We start from the raw sequence: 20,291 nt of genomic DNA, 5'->3' as shown, positions 1-20,291 counted from the left end.
TCATTAGAAAGTGTTATTTTTTTATTCATACATTACAAAAGCAAAGCATTATTCACAATAGGAACTACATACTATAGTTACTTCAGCATTAGATTGCTTTCTTGATCCCTAAACAATATAATATATCTTACAACTGTAATGCAAGACTTATGCCTTGCATAGAAAACATGTTCTGTACATCCAGGTATCAACAAAACCAAGTTCTAGAAAGCAAATACCTACCCCCTAAGACTGACAAAAATGTCTTCAGCAGGGAATTTAAATTTTTCTAACAATTCTTCATTTGATAAGTATTTTTTTCTTTTTAGTAATATTCCCTTTGTCAAACATCTGCAGATGAACAGCAAACACATTTCTAAAATGAAACCACTGAAACTACCCAATGGAAAATTTTCAAAACAGAAGTCTAGTCTTCACTTGAATGTCAAGAAGTTGTAGCTACATACTACATTAGTAAAATCTGAAATAAAATTATTCTGTTAATCTCTTCACAGTTTCTTTAAAAAAATATTAGTGGAGATAAATTACCAACTTTAAAAATCTAAACTCATGTTCACTGAACAAAAATAAATTTAGTTTCAGAACATTGCCTGTTATTGGCAAAGTACTATAAATAGTGCATGTTAAACTTTTCTCAACTCATTTCTATAAAACATTTGGTTAAAAATAAAATGAGGAACATATTTAGTATTTAAGGAAAGAATCCAGCATCTTTCCTAGTACAGAATTTAACTCAGAATATTTAAGTAAAATCCTAAATCTTTAAAAGTACAATTTCAAAAAAGTTTCTAAGGTAGATTTGCTTCAAAATTTTAGTGCATTTCGAAGGACTTGTAGCTTCATGCATCGACACCTTTGGAAGACCAACTGTGCTCTTTATGTTATTGGAAAATTAGGATTTTTTTCCTTCTAGTCTGTAATTATGAAAAGTCTTTTCCATACGTAAAATGAAATGTACCTTCAGAACATTCATCTTTAGTTGTTAGGAAAAATGCACGTGTCACTGTTTGGCCCAGATGTGTAGGTGATAAAGCTGCCTGTGAGGGGAGCCCTTTCAGGCTGTTTGGCCTTTGAGACTGTGGCTTGCGGTGTTGCCTGGCGGGCCTGGCAGGAATTCCTGGGCTCTAGCACTCTTCCTGCCTCTGCTTCCCAAGCAGCTGGGAGTACAGGTGCGCAGCCGTGCACTGGGCTTCTTCCTCTTTCGGGAAGTATTCACTGTCTGTTTGGAAGTATTGCTTTGAATTGAATCAAACTTTAAAAAACAGCAGTTTCCAAACTACAACCTGTTTCTTTCTGGCAGCTGATAAGCACAACAGTCGAGTTATGTATTTGGAAAGTGTTGTGAGAAACTAATCTAGTGAATGATTTAAGCAACAGACCAAAATCACTAGAAAGTTAGGGTCACACGAGAAAGTGTCTCTGGGGCTGCGCTTTAACAGTGCAGTCGGGATGAGCCAAGACTGGCTATGTAAGCACAGGCACCCTCGGAATGGCTTTCTAGCACAGGGAGGGAGGGCACAGATCCATTAACAGGGCACTTGGGCTTCATGGGTAGACACTCAATATTTCCCTCTTATTTACTGTAAGAGGTGATTTTTGGTTAATAAATGCTTGACAGGGTATTTCTTTAAGAAGCCAATTGGGAATATTTTCAAGATATTAACCAAATAAAAATGAAAAATTTGCAAAGTACACAGAAACCAATAGTAAGTGACAATGTTTTATTGTTTTGCCAGGCTCTCTTCAGAGTAAGCTACTTATTACACGATACAAAAATAATGGCTTCCTATATAAAATGAACCACTCTAATTCTAAGTAAATTAAATGTCACATTTAAATGTGCTTCATAATAACTCTCACTCTTTATCCTTGCCCACTGTGGTGACTATCGCACCGTCTCTGTCCATGAAGACTCACAGGGAGGACTTCCATGGCCTGCTCTGCTCTGCAGAGGAAAGTAGGCTCTATTTGGGCATGCTCTCTTGCGATTTTGTAGCTGTTTCCTCACTATTACATTTCTCTGGGTTTCTAGATCGACCCTTCTTGGAAATTATGGGCAATAAATGTACAGAAGGCAGAAAAGGAAACTTTGGAGATTGTTTTGAAGCATCTCTTAATAAGATGGATGAGTTCCACTTCCTCTTTGGTCATCAAAGACTAGGAAGAATAAAATAATCAGTGTGGTTGTCAATCTTACCTGACACCAGTAATAGGTGAATGCAGAATTTAAATGAAAGAGTCATATTGAAAACGGCATCTAGCACTCTAGTATATTTACCTGTGGCTTTAAAATAATACTCCAAGTATATAAATATATGATATATAAATGAAAAACTAAAAACTAACATGTTTATACATTAAATGAACAGATATCTCAAATACCAAAACACAATGTTCAATTTAACCCCAAATTTCAACTTCCAAGACTTTCATTTTTATAATTTAAATTTGAAAGGAATTATTTTATACTTCCCCTTGAAGAGAAAGATTTATTACACAATAACTACTGGTTTTGGTTGTAATGAAACTAATGCAACTTAAGTTACGTGAATGAAAACAGCATTTCAATTAAGAGCAAACTTAAAGGCAGTTTGTCTATAAACACTGAAATGTTATAAAAGATTCTATAAGAAGTTTATTGTGCCATTTTGAAATATGGCAGGAAGAATGTTTAACTGTAATGTGTATACTGAAGCATCAGGAGTACGGACAACCCTGGGAGTCCTTATGGACTAGTCGACTGTACTTCGACTCTCATGGGTCTAAGTGAAAAAGACATCAATGCATCTAACTATCTAATGCATAAATAACCCTGACCAGACTTTTATGAAAAGTTAACAAAACCTTTTTTTACTATCAAATTTCTATTTTATGAATAGAATGTATAAATTTTAAATTAGTATATACCTTATTAGGGATGATCAAACTAAAAACCAAACTACAAACTCCCAAAAGGCCAAACCAAGTGAGAACAATGTTGATTGTGTTCAGTGATGGTTATGTTGCCCTCTTGCAAAATGGCAAGCAAAATCATACTTGTTTTTACATTTGCATCCACATATATTACATTGAAAAGGATTTTCATACCCATGGCACCCCATGTGAATAGTGTAAAGGATATTGTCTGCAAAGTACATATCACAGTGCTGGCAGTGGTGCAGAAGCTGAGGATCCTGGACCGGCAGGGTTGGAGCTGGAGTGCTTGGCTGGCTGTTTCCTATGCTGGGAGTACTGGTGTGGGCACTTGGTTCACTGCTGGGCCCTGCCACTGGACTGTAGTTCCTCTGACTATGCGACGGCCGAGGCTCTGGACTTGTAGGGGAGGAGCTCTGAGGAATACTTGCTGACACAGCAGAGACTACTGCTTGGGCAGAGGGCTGCTGAATCATGAAAGGCTTTTCATCAGGGCAGGGATCTACATCAGGGGAGGCAGGGTTTTGGTTTTCTGGTGGCAAGCTGGACAACTGTCCTGCTAAAGTAGAGAGCTGATTCAAAGGGTTGTCAACCATGAGTTCTTGGGGGTCCCTCGGCAGGCCAGCAGTTTGTGTAGTTTTAGCCATAGCTTCATAGGAGTCCGTCTGGATATTTGGGATTTCGTGGGTAAAATCATTAAGGTAGTCTGGTTTCTGGACCACCATGGAAGGTGGACTTAAGTTGATTAGTGCTCTTCTGCTATACCCCAGATTGCTTGTTTTCTTTTGTAAAACCCCCCACATTTTCTTGCTGCTTAAGGAAGACCTGGTACCTTTAATTGGTACCATTTTATGTTTGCGCCTTCGATGGTGGGACAGGTTACTTCGGTCACTGCAGCGGAAGGAACACAATTCACATTTGTATGGTTTTTCCCCAGTGTGAGAGCGCATGTGGGCTTCCAGATGGCGCTCATAAGCAGATGCAAAAGGACATAAGTGACACCTGTGAGGCTTCTCGCCTGTGTAAGAGAGAAACATGGAAGAAACTGCAGGAGTAGCTCACATATAGGACTTTTCATGTTTGTCCACTGGATGTGAGAACTGATACAAAAAATAAAATTGCAGAAATCCATACTTGCATATTAGGTTTGTAAGATCTGTAAAGAAACCTAAGATCTGAAATAAAGCTTAAGAATTCATTAGCAATAACTTGTGACATATATTTAGAATCATTTAGTATCAAAACATTACAACTTCAGTGACACTTGGGGAAAAATAAAAATATGATTCCCCACGTTATAAAGAGATAAAGATTTTATCAGCCAGGGAGTCGCAGCACACGCTTTTAATCCCACCACTTAGGAGGCAGAGGCAAGTAGATCTCTGTGAGTTCAAGGCCAGCCAGGGCTACACACAGAAACCCTGTCTCAAACAGCCATCCCCCAAAATATTTTTAATCAACAGTATGTTTCAAAGTATATGTTCACAGATCTATCTTTCAAGGAAAAAAAAAATACCACCACCCCCCATCCTGCAAAAGAAAGTTCAAAAATCAAAATGAACTCCTGGTTCAAATATGAAATTGCCAGGGCCAAGGCTTCTCCTGCACTTTTCTATTCTTCTAGTTCAGAAAGACCAAGCACTCCAAATATGTAAAACTATCATTTAGAATGTAAGACAGTCATTCATCTGACAAGGACAGAGCACCTACCATGTTCCAGACTGCATGCTAGCTCTAGTGGGTACAAAGAGGGCCTCTGGATGGCCTCAGGAAGCTTTCAGGCCACCATAATGTAATAAAGAAGCACAGACTGGCATGGAGCACACAGAAAAGATGTCTGGGCTTGGGTGTGGGCAAGGCATACTTTGGAAGGTTTCTTCAAAGGGTGGCTAAGAGAGACCTGGGTTTAGCAAGTACACTCTATAACTGTACAGCCTTTTTTATTTTCTATAATTTAAACGTTATTGTGAAGAAAAAGATAAAACATTAACCTTAGTAATAACCTCTCAAACCTGACAACAGAAAGATAAAGACTATGTAGATCAAGCAGAAAAATGGGTAGGATGATCAAGCTCTCCAAGAAGTCTGTTTCCAGTATTTGTATTTCTTTAAGCCACTGCTTTGTTTAAAAAAAAATGGAGTTATTACGAAACAAACTTTCATGAACCTTGTTTGGAACAGTTAAAACTATGTGGATTTGCATTCCACGGCCCCTCCAGCTGTTTCTCCATTACCTGTGTGGATCCTGATATGCTCGATGAGCCGGGCCGTCCCTTTGCTGGCATAGTTGCAGTACCGACACTTGAGCTTCCCATCAAAGGTCCTTTCAAACCCGTCTACTAACATTCCTGAGTTTTCATCCAGGGAGACTTCAACAGATGGGTGATCAAGTCCATTTTGATCACCATCTGTTCCAGCTATAAACAAAAGCAAAAGGAATCATGCACCTCAGAATCGATTCAGTTCAGCATTTTAGACTCACGTGGTAGAAGATCTACAAACTGATAGTTTCCTGCCCAAGAGTTTAATTCATAAAACAATCCAGATTTCTTGAACTGGGACAATGTTTATACAAAAGTAGAATTATACTCTAAGAACCTTTAAAGAGGGTCTCAAATTATTTACAAATAAAAATTTACTAGCTCTTACATGCTTTTGAAGAAAATAGGTAAGGTAGAGAGGAATAAAGAGAGTCTTCAAGTATGAGTTCACAGTCACACACAGATGTAGTGTCTAAGTACTGCTCCTGAGTACAGCTTCAGTTAGCAGTTGTTACAGTTCTAAAACACTAACTCAATTTCTTTTTGTCTAAAAACAATTATCAGATATTCTGTAATAGTCAGTTACATTTAGGACCTTGAATTCTAATCGAGCAAATCAAGGAAACAAGGTATCTGATTTCAAAACTAAAATGTCTGGGTGCTTGCTTTTCGGCTGAACATATGAACTTTGTATAAAGCAGCAGCAGGAACAGGTACTCATAATTAGGAACTACACATGTTGGGAACTATGCCCTGGCCTCTGAATCCCAGCCCTGGAGTCTGTTCACATTAGTATTAAGAGGCAAGATTTGTATTCCTCCTTCTTCATGGGAACAGGACTTCAGCTTGATGCCAGGAGGCAGTCCTCATATGCTCAGTTCAAACCCTATTCCTTTCCTTCTGCCCTTCGCCAGAAATCATTTTACTGGCCTGGGCAAAACTAGCAGATTGGTCCAAAAGGAACCAAGTAGAGAGACCAGACTCGTGGTCTCCCTTTCTCCCACTGTTTTCCTAAGACCCTGATGCTCAACATTTTGATAAACCGAATCACTAGATCCTGACAGGAACTGGTGCTTACCTTTCTAACAAAACTCTGGGGGTGATCCCTGATCACTGCTGCCAGTTCCTGCATCTTCAAGATCCCTACATGGCTTACAAGATCTAGGGCAGAGGTCAGCAAATGTTTTCTACAAGGCTGAGGTAGTAAATATTTAAAGTCAGGTGGGTTTGTCTGTATCACAGCACCCAACTCTGCTGCTGTACCGTAAAAGCAGCTATTGACAATAAGCAAGCTGGGAGTGAATGGAGCTCATTGTACAGCCCTTGCCTAATGTATGCAACAGATGTTGATCACCAGTAGTACAAACATGTCAAGTAAGCATGCAGGTGTTCCAATAAAATTTTATTTATCAACAATGAAATTTAAATTTCACATAATTTGCATGTATTATTACATTCTTTTTGCCTAATTTTCAATAATTTCTAATTGTACAAAAGCAATTTCCAGACTGCAAACGACAGGAAAGCAGTTAGATGAGGCCCATGGGTGGTGCTCAGCTGACCCTGAGCTAGGTTCAGAACAGTGTCTGTGATCTGCAAACACAGAAACTCTATCTCTAGCAGGCTCACCAGATGTTTGCTTCATCTAATTTAGTTTCTCTTCTTTCACTTAAAGAGAAGAAACCCCTAGTTGAGGCTCAGGTCCAATCCACGTTGCCTGATGGACAAACTCCCTGGGTTCCTTGAATTGACTGTCAGCTAACAACATGAAGAACAGACAGACAAGGGATTTAGATGCCCTAACCTTTCAACAAGACTGAAACAGTTCCGTAGAGTACATTAAATCATAGCAGAAGTCTGTATGTTAAAAAGGGAGAAAATACCTTGTATCTTTCTAGAAAAAGAAAAGAATGATCTACATTATTGCATAGTAATGGTCACAGAATGGAGAGCTATAGAGGAACATTAGCACCTTTACCAATGTGAGCTTTTCAATAGTATTAAAATAAGTCTACCTCCCTGAAGAGTCTCTGCTTCTTTGTCCCCACTAACTGATCCCGAAATCATGTTCACATGATGGGTCTGCTGTGTCAGGTATTCCTGGAAATCTTTTACAAAGTCCAAAGGCTCTGGTTTCTTTTCACCCATCTTGGCGCTTTTTCTTTCTTTCTTTAAGTTGAAATTCTGTTATATCTAGGAAACAAGAAAATAAAGAACCCAGAAATAATTTTAAGAAGAAAACAGTACAAAATTTAAAAAATATAGACAAAAAATATTTTGTATAAAACACTGCATAAAGCAACAGAAAAATAAAAGCTGTCTTTACATACTTTATACTCTATGTGGAAAATTAAAGGAGATATATAGAAACAGATTTAATAATTAAACTGAGTTTATAGAGAATGGAAACAAATTACCAAGGCAAAAAAGAAAAGAAAAGAAAAGAAAACTTTACTTATAACAGCCAAATATTAACAATTACCCAAATGACCCTCAGATAGGACCATATATAAATTTGTTGTAGCATGAAAACACAGTGGGCTAGAACAGTGAAAATAAGCAAACTACAGCTGTACGCAGTAACACACAGACAGCTCACAATCATAATTCTGAGCACTAGAAGCCAGACAAAGGTTGTTAGTATATGATACTACTGAAGACCAGAAACTAATGCCCAGCGCCAGAAATGAAGAGAGTATAGTCTTTGGTTGCTAGGGCAGATAGAGCCTAACACTGGAAGGGACATAAAAGGAGCTTCTGGGATGCTGGCAGCCTTCCACTTCTTCACATCAATGCTAAGTTCATGACCAGAGCCACCAGTCTGACTATCCAATAGATCAAGCTTTAAGATTTATAAGCCTTTCTATATACATGCTAAATTTCAAGAAAAAGCTAAGCAATAAAGAATTGAATAATCTTTGCATGCCTACTGCTAGCCATTAGATATCAAAATTACTCATTAAATAATTTGAGTTTAGGAAAAAAAAATTCCAGAAACCTCTCTACACATTTGGGTTGGCTACAGAGGAACTGAAATGAAAAGTGTATGCAGGTTCAGCCTTAAGCAATGTCAAATAACTTTTTAGTCATTATACTGATTTATTCTCCTATCAGCACATGAGTTAAGAGTAGTTGACTAACATTCTCACCAATACTTGGCTTTTCCATTGTGGCTATTTTGGACGGTATGTGGCATTACCACACCAATTTTGATTCATATACATTGATATTAATGAAGTTGTATGTGAGTGGCTACTTATATTCTTTTGGGTGATGACTGTTTTCCCATATAAACTATCTATCTTTTCTAATAGATAAGAAATTTTCATGATATTTTAAATATAAATCCTTCATTACATATATGCATTTTAAGTATCTTCTCTTTATAATTTCCTTTCGACTTGGATTGTTTATTTTTTAAAATAGTGTTTGAGATAATACACACCCTAGAATTTATTCTTAAACATTAGAACTATGACACTGCAGAGGTAAGATTCTTTTCTAAAAGCAACTAATGAAAATCACAACACTAAATAATAATCAAAAGGAAATTAGGCTAGATGAAAACCAGAGTTCATTTGGGTAAGATTTTCATCCACATTTTAAATTAAGAATTAATTTATAAAATCTAATCATAGGGATATCTGAGTACAAGAAATGTATGCTTTAGGCTTTGTCTCCAAGTCTTCTGATAAACATAAAGTATTTTTAATTAAAAATAAATTTATACAATATATTCTGATTAGAGTTTCCCCTCCAACTCAACTCTCCACCCACCCAAATCTACACCCTTTTTCTCTTTTTAGATTCTAAACAGGCATCTAAAAATAGTAATAAAATAAAAAGTAATTAACAGGAAAAAGAGCCAAAAAAAAGCACAATAAACACATGTATATGCAGACACACATGTTCACACACAGAAAAATCCCATAAAAACACAAGGCTGGAAACCATTCTATATATGTAAAAGATCTGTAAGGAAAATTAAAAATTAATAAATAAAAATAATGTCTAGACAAAACTTTATGAGATAAGGAGCCTGTCATTGAGTTCATTTGTATTGGCCATCTGGTCTGTCCTTAGTTGTTTGTATACACCATGAGACTCTTTATCAATTGGAGATAGCTTCTGGGTTAGGGATTGGGGCTTGTGTCCACTTCCTCTCTGAGTGCTGGGACTCCATCTGGCTTCGATCTGTGCATGCCCTCTGTATGAACAGTCTTTATATATAACTACATCATTCTCCCATTCCTTCTTTTTTCTCTAACTCGTCTCATGTTCCCAAATCCATTTAGTGTTGCTTGATGTATATAATTTCTGGGCTCATAACTTGGTGTTAGAGAGTCAATTAAGGGGCTCATTCCTAAGAGATATTAATTCTCCCTCTCTCAGAAGCCATTAGTTTTCTCCAGTTCTTTGTCTAGGGATGGATCTCATGAGAATTACTCCTTCAACATTAACATTGGTGCTGTTATTGTCTCGGACTTCTTTAGACAGCCATATTGTTGAGATATGGGTGTAGCTTCCCTTTCATTTCTAGGAGACACAATCTCATAGTACATTTCTTGGCCCACTGACTTTTATGATTTTTTCTGCCCTCTTCTGTGATGGTCCCTAAGCCTTGGGTACAGGAATTGTGTTGTAGATATATCCATGAGGGCTGGGGACCCCATGAACACTTGTTTTCTGCATTTTGACCACTTGTGGTTTTCTGTAGTGGTCTCGATCAGCTGAAAGAGAAACTTGTTTGAGGAGAGGTGGGAGCTCCACTCCCCTGTGAGTATAAGGATGAGTATTTAGAGTGCTGTTGGGAAGTTATGCTGGTTTATTATAGTAGTAGTAGGCTCTCTTCTAACATCAATGCCCTCACTAACCTCAGGTAGTTGGGTACGTTTTCAGTACCAGGCATGATTTCCTTCCAAGTAAACCTTGAGTCTAATTAGATAGCTGTTGGTTATTACCTTTCTGGGTATCATGCAAAGTTGGCTATTGTTGGGGTTCACAGGTGTCAAAGCTGGGTAGGACTACTGATTGTTTCCTCCCTTGGCAGATCGCATAGCACCTTCATGTTCTATAAAAGCTAGTCTTCAGGAAGGAAGTTTTCAGGTCAGATCCAGCTTGAATGCTGAGACCTATATCGAAGTGCATGGTGTCTTTAGCAATCAGGACTTACTTCTAACCTCTAGGAGGTAACCAAATACAGCAGCAACAGCCCATATTGTTTGAAGAGTCTCTTGAACTCTGCTGGCCAGCAACTCAAAGGGAGGTTTCTTATGCCTAGTCCTGGAATTTGTGTTAGTCTTTGGCTCTTCCAGGGAGCATTATTACCCAAAATGGCAAAACTTCACTGAAACTACACACACACACTCTGGCACTCTCTCTTTTACTCTCTCTCCCTCTCCTTCTCCCTCTCTGTCTGTCTCTCTCCCTCTCTCACATGTAATTTTAGGTAAATATAAAACAACACGATTCTTGTGGCTTTAAAAATTTTTGGATTCATTTTTATTTTAGGTATATAAGTGATTTTCCTGCATGTATGTATGTGTACAACATTTACATGGCTGGTGCCCACAGAGTCAGAAGGTGACCGTGGAATGGAGTTGTAGGGAGTTGTGAGCCACTATGTGGGTGCTAGAAACTGAGCGTGGGTCCTCTGCAAGAGTAATATGGGCCATCTCTCCAGCTTCTTGAACATAATTTTTTTTTTTTTTTTGGTTTTCGAGACAGGGTTTTTCTGTGTAGCCCTGGCTGTCCTGGAACTCACTCTGTAGACCAGGCTAGCCTCGAACTCAGAAATCCACCTGCTTCTGCCTCCCAAATGCTGGGATTAAAGGCGTGCGCCACCACCGCCTGGCAGAACATAAATTTTTAATATACTCCAATTTTCCAATTTTTCCTTTTTATATTTTATAACTGTCTGTATCCTATTAAGAATGACCATGCCTTCATCTTACTTGAATATAGACCTTAATATTTCCTTGCAAAGCATTTTCATATTTTATCTAGACTTTAGTTTTGACTGATGTAAAACAAGAGTCAAAAGAATAATTTTTCCAAGAAAATATCTATTTGTCCCAATTATATGCACTTAACAGATCAGCTTTCCCAATACGCCCCAGGATTGCCTCTTTGAATTAGGTAATTGTATTCATGGAAGTTTATCTCTGAATTCTCTATTCTATTCCATGAAGCCTGTCTATTCTTACAGCCAAATTTATTCTCAACAAGTCTTTGTTACCTTGGTAATATGACTATATCAGTTTTGTTTTCCTGCTTCAAGAATACCTGTACTCCTGGTTCTTTTCTCTTTCAGATTTATTTTTATTTATGTGGATGTATACACCATGTTTGTATTATGCACACTGGGTCCAAAAGAGGACCCAGTTCTCCTGTAACCAGAGTTACAAGTGGCTATGAGCCACAGAGGTCCTCTGAAATAGTAGCAGCCATCTCTTTAGTCCCTGGCCCAAGCTTTTTAAATGGCAGAGGTTAACGAATGAGGGACTTTCATAAAAGCACATTTCTCAATTTGCAAAAACCTCACCAACTTTATAAAAAGCCAACTTTGAACACTTCGACTAGAACCCTAGTAGAACTAGACCAACCTTTGACTGTGCCTCTATTGCAGATAACTATCCTTTATATCAATGCAGCGATACCCTCAGGCAATGGCAGACACAAGGCTGGTATTTCCCCCCAACACTTACTGAACGCAAGATGATATATATTTTATTTTTGTTTACTATTTATCTTCTTTTCTCCTTTAATCTTAATTTGTTCTTTACTTGAAGATATTTCACCAAATAAGGACATACAGCTGGCTGAACTTTCAGTAAATGTAATCTTTTGAGTTCTTTCCTCCCTTCTTAAAAGCTATCTAGAAGGTCTGAAAAGTTATTACGTGGATACTAGGGATTTGAACAGATCCTAGTAGTCGCATGCCTCATTATCGACAGAACCATCTCTTCAGCCCTATTTATGTTTTTATAATCAGAGCACAGAAAATTAATAGATCCTCATAACCCTTATAATTAAAAAAAATCCTGGATATGATTCGTTTTAAAATTAGTATATTTTAATTGACAAAGGGGTCTTAGTTATGATGTTTCTGTACATACATATGATGTACTTTGATCATTTTCCTTCCTTCTATGTTACTCCCACCTCTGTCAACCTTGCCACTCTTTTCTACTTCTGTATTCCTAACAGTCCCCCTTTACTCTCAGGTCCTGGTTTATTTTTTTTAATTAAAAATTCAGCTTTCTTTCTTTTTCTTTTTCTTTTTTAAAAAAGGTTTTGAGATAGGGTCCTCAAACTAACTGTGTAACAGAGGCTGGTCTTACAATAATTCTACTGCCCCCACCTCCTGAGTACTCAATTACAGGTAAGCAAGGCCTGTGCATCTTATTAATGGCCATCTTTTTCATTGGCTAACTAGCTCGTGTTTTCTAAATAAAAAGCAAATTTGAAAGAACAAATAATTAGTAGTATTAACTATGGTTAAACAAATAGTCTGACACAACTAGTTAATATGGTTAAGAAATAAGAAAAATAATGATTAGTCAGGTTGGGAAAGCTGAATAAGACTAAGGCAAGAGATTTAAAGAAGTGACCTAATAAGATAAGGAGGGGCAAATCTGGAAAACTGCAGATGGACCTAGGAAGTTGCAAACTGGGATACGTGAATTGATGGAAAAGGTGGCTACTACTCATTTCACTAATGTGAGAGCAAATAGATGCTAATTATATTTCCTAACTAAGTTGATAAACTAGTAAGGGAGACAACTTTGAATGGGACCAAGATACAATTTTATTATTTCACTGTAAAAATAATTGTTCCCAAAGAGCATTTTCTCAGAAATTATCATGAGCTGTATAGTTTGTAATATTTTATATATGATTAATATAAAGCTTGAAGAACACTGCAAGTTTGTATTGTTGTCTTAGTTTATAAAATGGGAGTTCACTGTTTTAAGGCTAAGAAAGATCTATTCTGTTCAGAGCCATGCTGCGATACAACGCTTGACAATGCAGCAAAAACACAAGACTTACCACAAGCAAGCAGGAGAAATGATATTTTTATACCTCCAACTAAAGTTTAAGGACAGAAATGAGCCCAATTACAGAGCATGGCTGACATATTTTGACAGTCTTAGCTATTCACATTGTCACATTACAAGTTTCACTGTGTTCTCTGCCATAAATTGTATGCCGCTATCAATTATGCATGATGAATTAAAGAAAAAAGAATGCCAATGAAGTAACTGAAAACGTTGCAGACAAGAAGACCAGCTTCTGAATTAGGAATTCAAACACACTTATATGGTTTAATCTACATATCCGTCCATGATTTAAAACTTAAGTGACCTTTCATCTCTAAGCATCTTTGTGTCCATCAAACCTGTATTATCTAAGTTACGTATTTCTGTGGGCAATAGGCATGATAGCCAGCTATTTACATAGCAGTGGACAATGAAACTGACTTGTGTAAATGATAGATGCCTAAAGATAAGCTGAGTCTTTGGCTCAAACCCCAGCTTCTTCCATCTCAGGTCAATACCTCTAAGCATGATATATGGAAAAACAATAATTATGAGGCTAAAAAGAGCCCCTGCAATAAAAAGAGAATATGGGTTTGCTGTCCACACCATCCTGATAACAAGAACTCCATATATAACCTGCTAACTGAGGATGTTGTCCAGTACTGACAAATTTTAAAACCCCTACAAACATAATATGAATGATAGATACAGAGATTCAACCAAATGTGAATGAGAAACATTTAAAACTTTTTCTAAAAAAAAGTGCATCCTAAACAGTTTAGATTCCCTTCCCTTGGCATCCCCTAAATACAGAATCAGAACGACGTATGCTGTATAAAATACCTGGAGAATAAAGAGAATGTGAGTGTGTGCCTCTAATCCCAGCACTTAGTGGCCGAAGCAAGAGAATTCAAGGAGTTCAAGACCAGTTAGAGGGATACAATAAAACTCCCATGTGAAGAAGAAAAAATGTGTATAGAAGGATATGTAACAAGTTACATGCCAATCCTATTGCATTTTATGTAAGACATTGAACATCCTCAGATTTCAGTATACACAAGGGGTCCTACATCAATCCCCCACAAATACAGAGGGACAACTGATTGTATGTATCTTTCAGAATGGTATCTGTTAAGTTTCAAAATCTGGACAAATGGCTGAGGTGCCTACTTAACATATAAATCAAAGTAGAGCTGGCCACCAAGTTCTCCCAGCAGTTCTCCTTAATATTCCCTACCTGTTACAGAGTACACCTGGCTTGCTCGCATATACCCTGAACGTTCCAGCCCAGGGGGCTGGGCTGTCCTTCCCTATATAAGCCTATCAGTTTGGCCATCTGCCCTTTCTGTACCTTTGGGCTGGCTGCTGCACCAGGTTTCCCTCTCTTCTCTCTCCCTTGCCCTCTCCCATCATGGCTCAGGGTAATGACCACTCTGGACTTTTTCATATGTGTCTGCCTCTGGCTATGCTCTCCCACACATCTATAATAAACTTTCTCCTCCACTGCACCAAGGAGCAGTCATGGCCTTTCCTTTCCTTTTCATTTCTCTTTTCATTCAGTATCTTTCTAACTGGCTGTGAACTCAACACCTTGGACTTGTTAAACAAGAAATTACTCATATTTTCAATGCAAAATGTCATCAGAAAAAAATTTAAGCATTCCTAATATTATTATAGATTTCAATACTACATTGCAAGCCAGATCTGCTTGCTCTATGCTAACTTGATATTGCTCCAAATGAAAATTTTTATGTTGAAATACTAACCTCCAATATGACATTTGTTGTGAGGGCAGAGCCATCAAAATAGGTTTATAAGAATAATAGTTTGTTTTCTGTTTTCTGCACTATGAGTAAATAACCAGAAACCAGATCTTGTATCTGCTAGCAACTCAAACTCAACTTCCCAGCCTCCAACTTTAATGAATTCTTCTTTAAATCACCTATCCTGTACTACTAGTTGGTTATTGTCAACCTGACACAAATTCAGGCATATCTAGGAAAAAACTTCTGTTTCCAAACAGGGTGTCATTAGGGTAGCTTTGGTGGCCTGGAACTCACTATGTAAACCAGGTTGATCTTGAACTCAGAGATCCACCTGCCTCTGCCACCTGAGTGCTGGAATTAAAAGCTTGCACCACAATGCCTGGAGGAAAAGGAATCTTACTTGAGAAAAAGCTTCCATAAGGTTAACAGAAGGCAAGCCTGTGGACTACTGCTTTGATTAGTAAGAGCCATGGCGGGGACTAACTCCCTGTGGGAGGTGCCACCCCAGAGCAGGTGGTCTGGGGCTATATAAAGAGTTGGCTGAGCAAGACATGAGAAGCAAGCCAGTAAGCACTAACAAAAAGCCATGGCTTCTGTGCTACAGTTTCTGCCCTGCCCTGCCCTGCCCTTCTTCAATGATGGAATGTTAATGGAAATATAGGATAAAATGAACTCTATCCTCCCTACATTACTTTTAGTTGTTGTAGCTTGTTCATTAGTTTGTTTGTTTGAGACAGGATCTTTCTACATAGCCCTGGCTGCCCTGGAACTCACTATGTAGACCAGGATAGCCTCAAACTCAAAGATCCTCCTGCCTCTACCTCCCTAGTGCTGGGATTAAAATTGTATACTACCATGCAGGCTAGTCATGGTGTTTTATCAAAGCAGTACAAGGCCTAAGTAATATACAGTCCATTCAATTTGTTAGCAGAATGTGAACTAAGATATATATCTACATCATCAACTAAAGAAGAGAAAAACTTCCAAATCTTATGATTATAAGACATATTGCTCAAGCTAGCAGAGGAAAAATATCTAAGAATTAATATTTCATATATCCTATGTGTGTGTAAATACATATACAATCAAACACCTTTTAATCAGGAGCTAATTATTTAAAAGAGGTGTTAAGATGCAAACCGGAAGGTAAGTACACCTACGAAACAGATAATATAAAAATCAAAGGGTCCTCTTTCCTCCGCCATCACACAGCACATGCCTCACTCGCCTTCATGCCATGTTTTCCCACGACTTTCAAAATCAAGAAATTTCTGGCCAAAACCAAAGTTGTTTCATTCCTCCAAGGGATTCGGATGAAAACTAATGACAAAACCACATCCTGGCTACTTGTGTACAGGTTTAAATTGGAGTTTGGTTTGCTTTCATCTGTTCCACATGAACTAACTGGTTTCAGCAACAAAATATGTAGAACCTTAAAATCAAAACAAACAAACAAAAAAACAAACAAAGGTGCTGGGAATGTTTAAACTGAAGGGTTACTAATGATAAAGAAGAATACTTAGCCCAACTTTTTATGTGACAATTTAACCCAGAAGTTAAGCAGGCCTAATGAAGTTGTTTACAGTTCAATAGCTGTACTTACTTCTATAACCTACTGATTATGAACGTTGAAAGATTTATTCTCAAAGAGAATATACATTAGTAAAGAAGGCTGATGAGACTTAGTGCATGCAGAGTAACATGGACCTTCATAAAGAGTTAGAACACAATTCCTGAGTTCCTGTCTGCTAAAGACTCTGAATGCATCAACGCTGTGATAAGGCTCTTCTGAGAAATCAGAAAACATAAAAAGGAAAACAGAAACGAAGCCACATCAGAAGAAAGCCAAAAAAGAATGATACCATCTAACCTGTTCACCCCAAATTAGTTTCACTTTTTTCTTTCCACAGCAACACTGCTGAAATGTTGAATAATTGAAATTTACTCTGGAGACACACCAAAGGACTCCAAAAGGCCATGGAGGGAATTTCAACTAAAATTCAAAAGCCACAAACAGTCTGCAAAGAGAGACACACAAGTGAAAACTTTGCTAGGGACTACAGGTTTAATAACAAGTTAATAACGTAACTTGTGTTTCATGATCATTAGCTGAAAACAAACTAAGCTGACTAAGCCGACAGACAGACCAAAAAAAGAAAAAAGCTAGGGCAAGCTTGGTGGCCCACAATTATATCCTAGCCACTTGTGTAACTATCATGCTGCCATACTTAATATGTTAATTTCAAGGGATGTCAGGCTTAATATTGCTGAATAAGTCCAGTTGAGTCCAGTTGCATATAAAAGTACATTAGCCCTATACCAGGGAAATATATATATGCAACAACCATCAGAGCTCAACAACGGCATATCTGATTCCCATCTTAATGAAGAACCTTTCAACAGTTACGGTTTCCTGGGAAACACGGGACCATGACGGGAAAAGAACAACCCAGTTCACTGCAAGCAACTTCCAAAACATTCATCCTCACCTGTGCTGAAGACAACATACGCTCAAGACAAAAATCTTAAAGTAGTCCAGATATTTTAAGCAGCTGTTTTCATTTTGTGTCTTCTATATGAAATTTCCCTGGGTCTCACAACTTCAGAAGTCTTCGTGTCCTTTCTCACTTGTCACTCCTCTGTCCGGTTCTGACCAGCACATAAGGGGGTCATTAAATGGGCCATGTGGTTACTGGCAGCTACCACTGACTATACTTAGGATCTACAGTTAAGACACCTGGACGTTTAGCTGAGGAGCTACGCTCAGCATCCAAGAGCACTCCCGACAGTCGACCGGGAACGTAAATCCTCCCCAACCTCAATGTTCCCAACATCGGAAAGTACAGACAGTAGAAGCCAGTTCAGGAGAGAAAACTCGAGGGTTGAGAAACTCCTTCCCAACAGCAGCCCGGGACCGGTATCGAAGTAACACCCTCTCCAGGATACACTGAGGTTGTTGGGGTCGACTCCTGACTTTGGCACCCCGAGAACGCACTGCACAGGGAGCGCTCCCGACGATCGCCACTTGTCAAAGCAGGAGACAGCTCCCCACCCTGACCTCCGAGCTCCCGCCCGACGGCGCCGACTCACGAGCCTCCGGGCGGCGGACCCAGTCACTTACAAGCCCAGGAAAGTCCCGAGTCACCACGCTGACAGCCCACGGGGCACGCAGGACCCTCCGCTGTGGCCAAGGCTAAGGCAGTGTGAGCCGGCCAGCAATGAACCCGGCACTTTACCTTCCGCCATTCCGTCAACGTGCCTTGCGTAACCGTAGCGCCGCGGTATAAGCTGACCTCCCATCGCTCACCTGACAACTGCACCGAGGAATCCCCACAGCCTTGTTCTCCGCCGCCGCCGCCACCGCCTCAGCGTTCGTCAGCGTCGCAGCTGTAGCCGCCATATTTGTTGTGTCTCCGCTCCCTTCCCGCCCGCCCCCCGCCTTGCCCAAGTCTCGCGTGAGCGAGCTGTAGGGAGCAAGGAGAAAATTATGTCTCTCCTGGGGTTCCGTAGGGGCGAGTGGGCGGGGACTCGAGGGGTGTGTGAGGGGCGGATGCTCAGAGTGGGCAGGGCCCGAGCTTGCCCCACCCAGGGCGTCTTGTGCAAGGGTTTTGTAGTAAGCCTAGCAAGCTTAACAAACCACCCTGCCTGAAGCCAGGATGGTGGTCTCTGCGCTCCACCTGCGGCGTGCCAGCCGACTGGTGAGTGGGTTCGAAGCGACAGTCTCGGGAGGCCTGGGGCCACACTGATTCCTGGCAACGTCGTCTTCTAATGGGCCGGGGGTTTGGGCCTGGGGCTGGTCTCTACGGACCTTTCACCGACATCTAGACTTCCTTCAGAATCGGTCCCAGCTCGTGCCACATTTCCTCGGATGATGATGATGATTATTTTTTAATGGTTAAAATCTAGGCCTGCTCGTTGAGCCTAATGACACTCTCTTCCCTTCAGCAGCCCAGCTGGAAGGGACCTCATATTTCTGGGACGTAGCCGTTCGGGGAAAGAATTTCTTAGGTTTTATCTCACTGCTGGGACCTGTGCAACTCCCTTGTAGGGATCTACCTTAGACTCTGAGGACCCAAAGAGCACCAGCATTTTTCTGGCCTCCCTTTGCTCCCTTGGAGCTTCTGAGCTTGGAACTAGGACACAGCACAGTGCAGAAGACAGAATATATTATAGAATAACAGAAGACCTCTTACCAGTCAGAGTGGGCAATGGCCAAAAGAACCATTGTGCCAACCTACATTTTTAGCTGGACTTTATGCTATGTCTTCGGGTGCCTGAAATAGACAGCTTTCCTGAAGAGTGTTTCTCTATTTAGACAATTGACAGATCCATTTGGCTAACTTTTAAGTGAAAGGACAATTGGGTGCCTTTGCTGGTGGTAGTCAGCTGGAAAACCTCCATCTAGATAGTAATCTTAAAGTGTCCTTGGGCAGATGTCTCAAGTCAGATAAGACTCAGATGCCATTATTTGGATGAGCAATAAAAACCCTGCAGTATTCATTCATGGTTTTATGAGCTACTGATGAGGAGAAGTAGCTTTTAAACGGTGCAGCAGTCTGCACCTCTTTGCCTTACATTGTAGATAATTAGTGTTATTTGATTGTTTTACAAGCTTGGGGTGTTTAGGAAATTAATTAAGTAATGTTAGTGTATTGTCACAAAGGATTAGAAGTGGGTTCTCATGATTATTATTTAATACTGTTTGATAATTGTTGCTTAATAACAATGTAGCAAACAGACTTGTCAGGGTTTTTCGGTTTGCTCCACTGTTTGTTTTTCTAGCCTACAAGTCCTTGGTGCTCTTCCAGCTTCCAGTCCCTTACTTACCATGAACCTCTTAACAAGTAGCAGTTTAATCTTGAAGTGTAAAGATTTCATACAAAGGATTAGGTGACTTTGACAAAAACTACTGCTGCTCCTCCTTGGTTGGAGATACCACCGAAGTATTTTGTTTAGATTTGTGCATTATAGTCTTGCATAGGTTTTGAATCCCTTTTACACAAATTAGTATATTTTACTGAATTTTTGCCTGTAGCATGGTGGTTAATAAAGTAAGTTTTGTTGCCAAGCTGCTTGGATATAGAGCCCAGGCTCTGTGATAGAACCTTAACCAGTTGCTTAAACTCTTTGAGTCTGTTTTTTGTTATGTAAAATGGGTTGTTGTGAGGACCAAATGAGTTCATATGCTTGTGTAAGGCATGTAGGCGAGCATAACGACTAGCCAGCTTTCAGTAAATGTTCTTACTCCCATTCATGAGGCACTGTGTGCTATACAGTGTGGACTAAAGCACATATGTTAAAGAAGTTTA

At 39.3% G+C, this 20,291-nt stretch overlaps 2 protein-coding genes across 2 annotated transcripts in view; one reads left to right on the top strand and one right to left on the bottom strand.

The window, feature by feature from the left end:
- Positions 1-18,382, bottom strand: Ikzf5 (IKAROS family zinc finger 5). The gene is made up of 4 exons (XM_028772542.1): positions 18,290-18,382; positions 7,190-7,367; positions 5,148-5,330; positions 1-3,931 (listed from the first exon to the last, which is right to left on the bottom strand). Exons 2-4 carry the CDS (start codon positions 7,320-7,322, stop codon positions 2,988-2,990), a joined length of 1,260 nt encoding a protein of 419 aa, XP_028628375.1. The 5' UTR covers positions 7,323-7,367; positions 18,290-18,382; the 3' UTR covers positions 1-2,987.
- A 188-nt stretch (positions 18,383-18,570) lies between these two features.
- The window catches only part of Acadsb (acyl-CoA dehydrogenase short/branched chain), a 36,959-nt gene continuing 35,238 nt past the window's right edge, over positions 18,571-20,291 (top strand). The window contains exon 1 of the mRNA XM_028772559.1: positions 18,571-18,680. Within this exon, the coding sequence (XP_028628392.1) occupies positions 18,639-18,680 (42 nt within the window). The 5' untranslated portion in view covers positions 18,571-18,638. The remainder of the gene's footprint in view (positions 18,681-20,291) is intronic.

This window comes from Grammomys surdaster, unplaced genomic scaffold (genome assembly GCF_004785775.1).
Source record: "Grammomys surdaster isolate TR1022 unplaced genomic scaffold, NIH_TR_1.0 214, whole genome shotgun sequence".
Taxonomy (NCBI): domain Eukaryota; kingdom Metazoa; phylum Chordata; class Mammalia; order Rodentia; family Muridae; genus Grammomys; species Grammomys surdaster.
The sequence above is the reverse complement of the archived record's forward strand: the minus strand, read 5'-3'. Positions and strand labels throughout refer to the sequence as shown.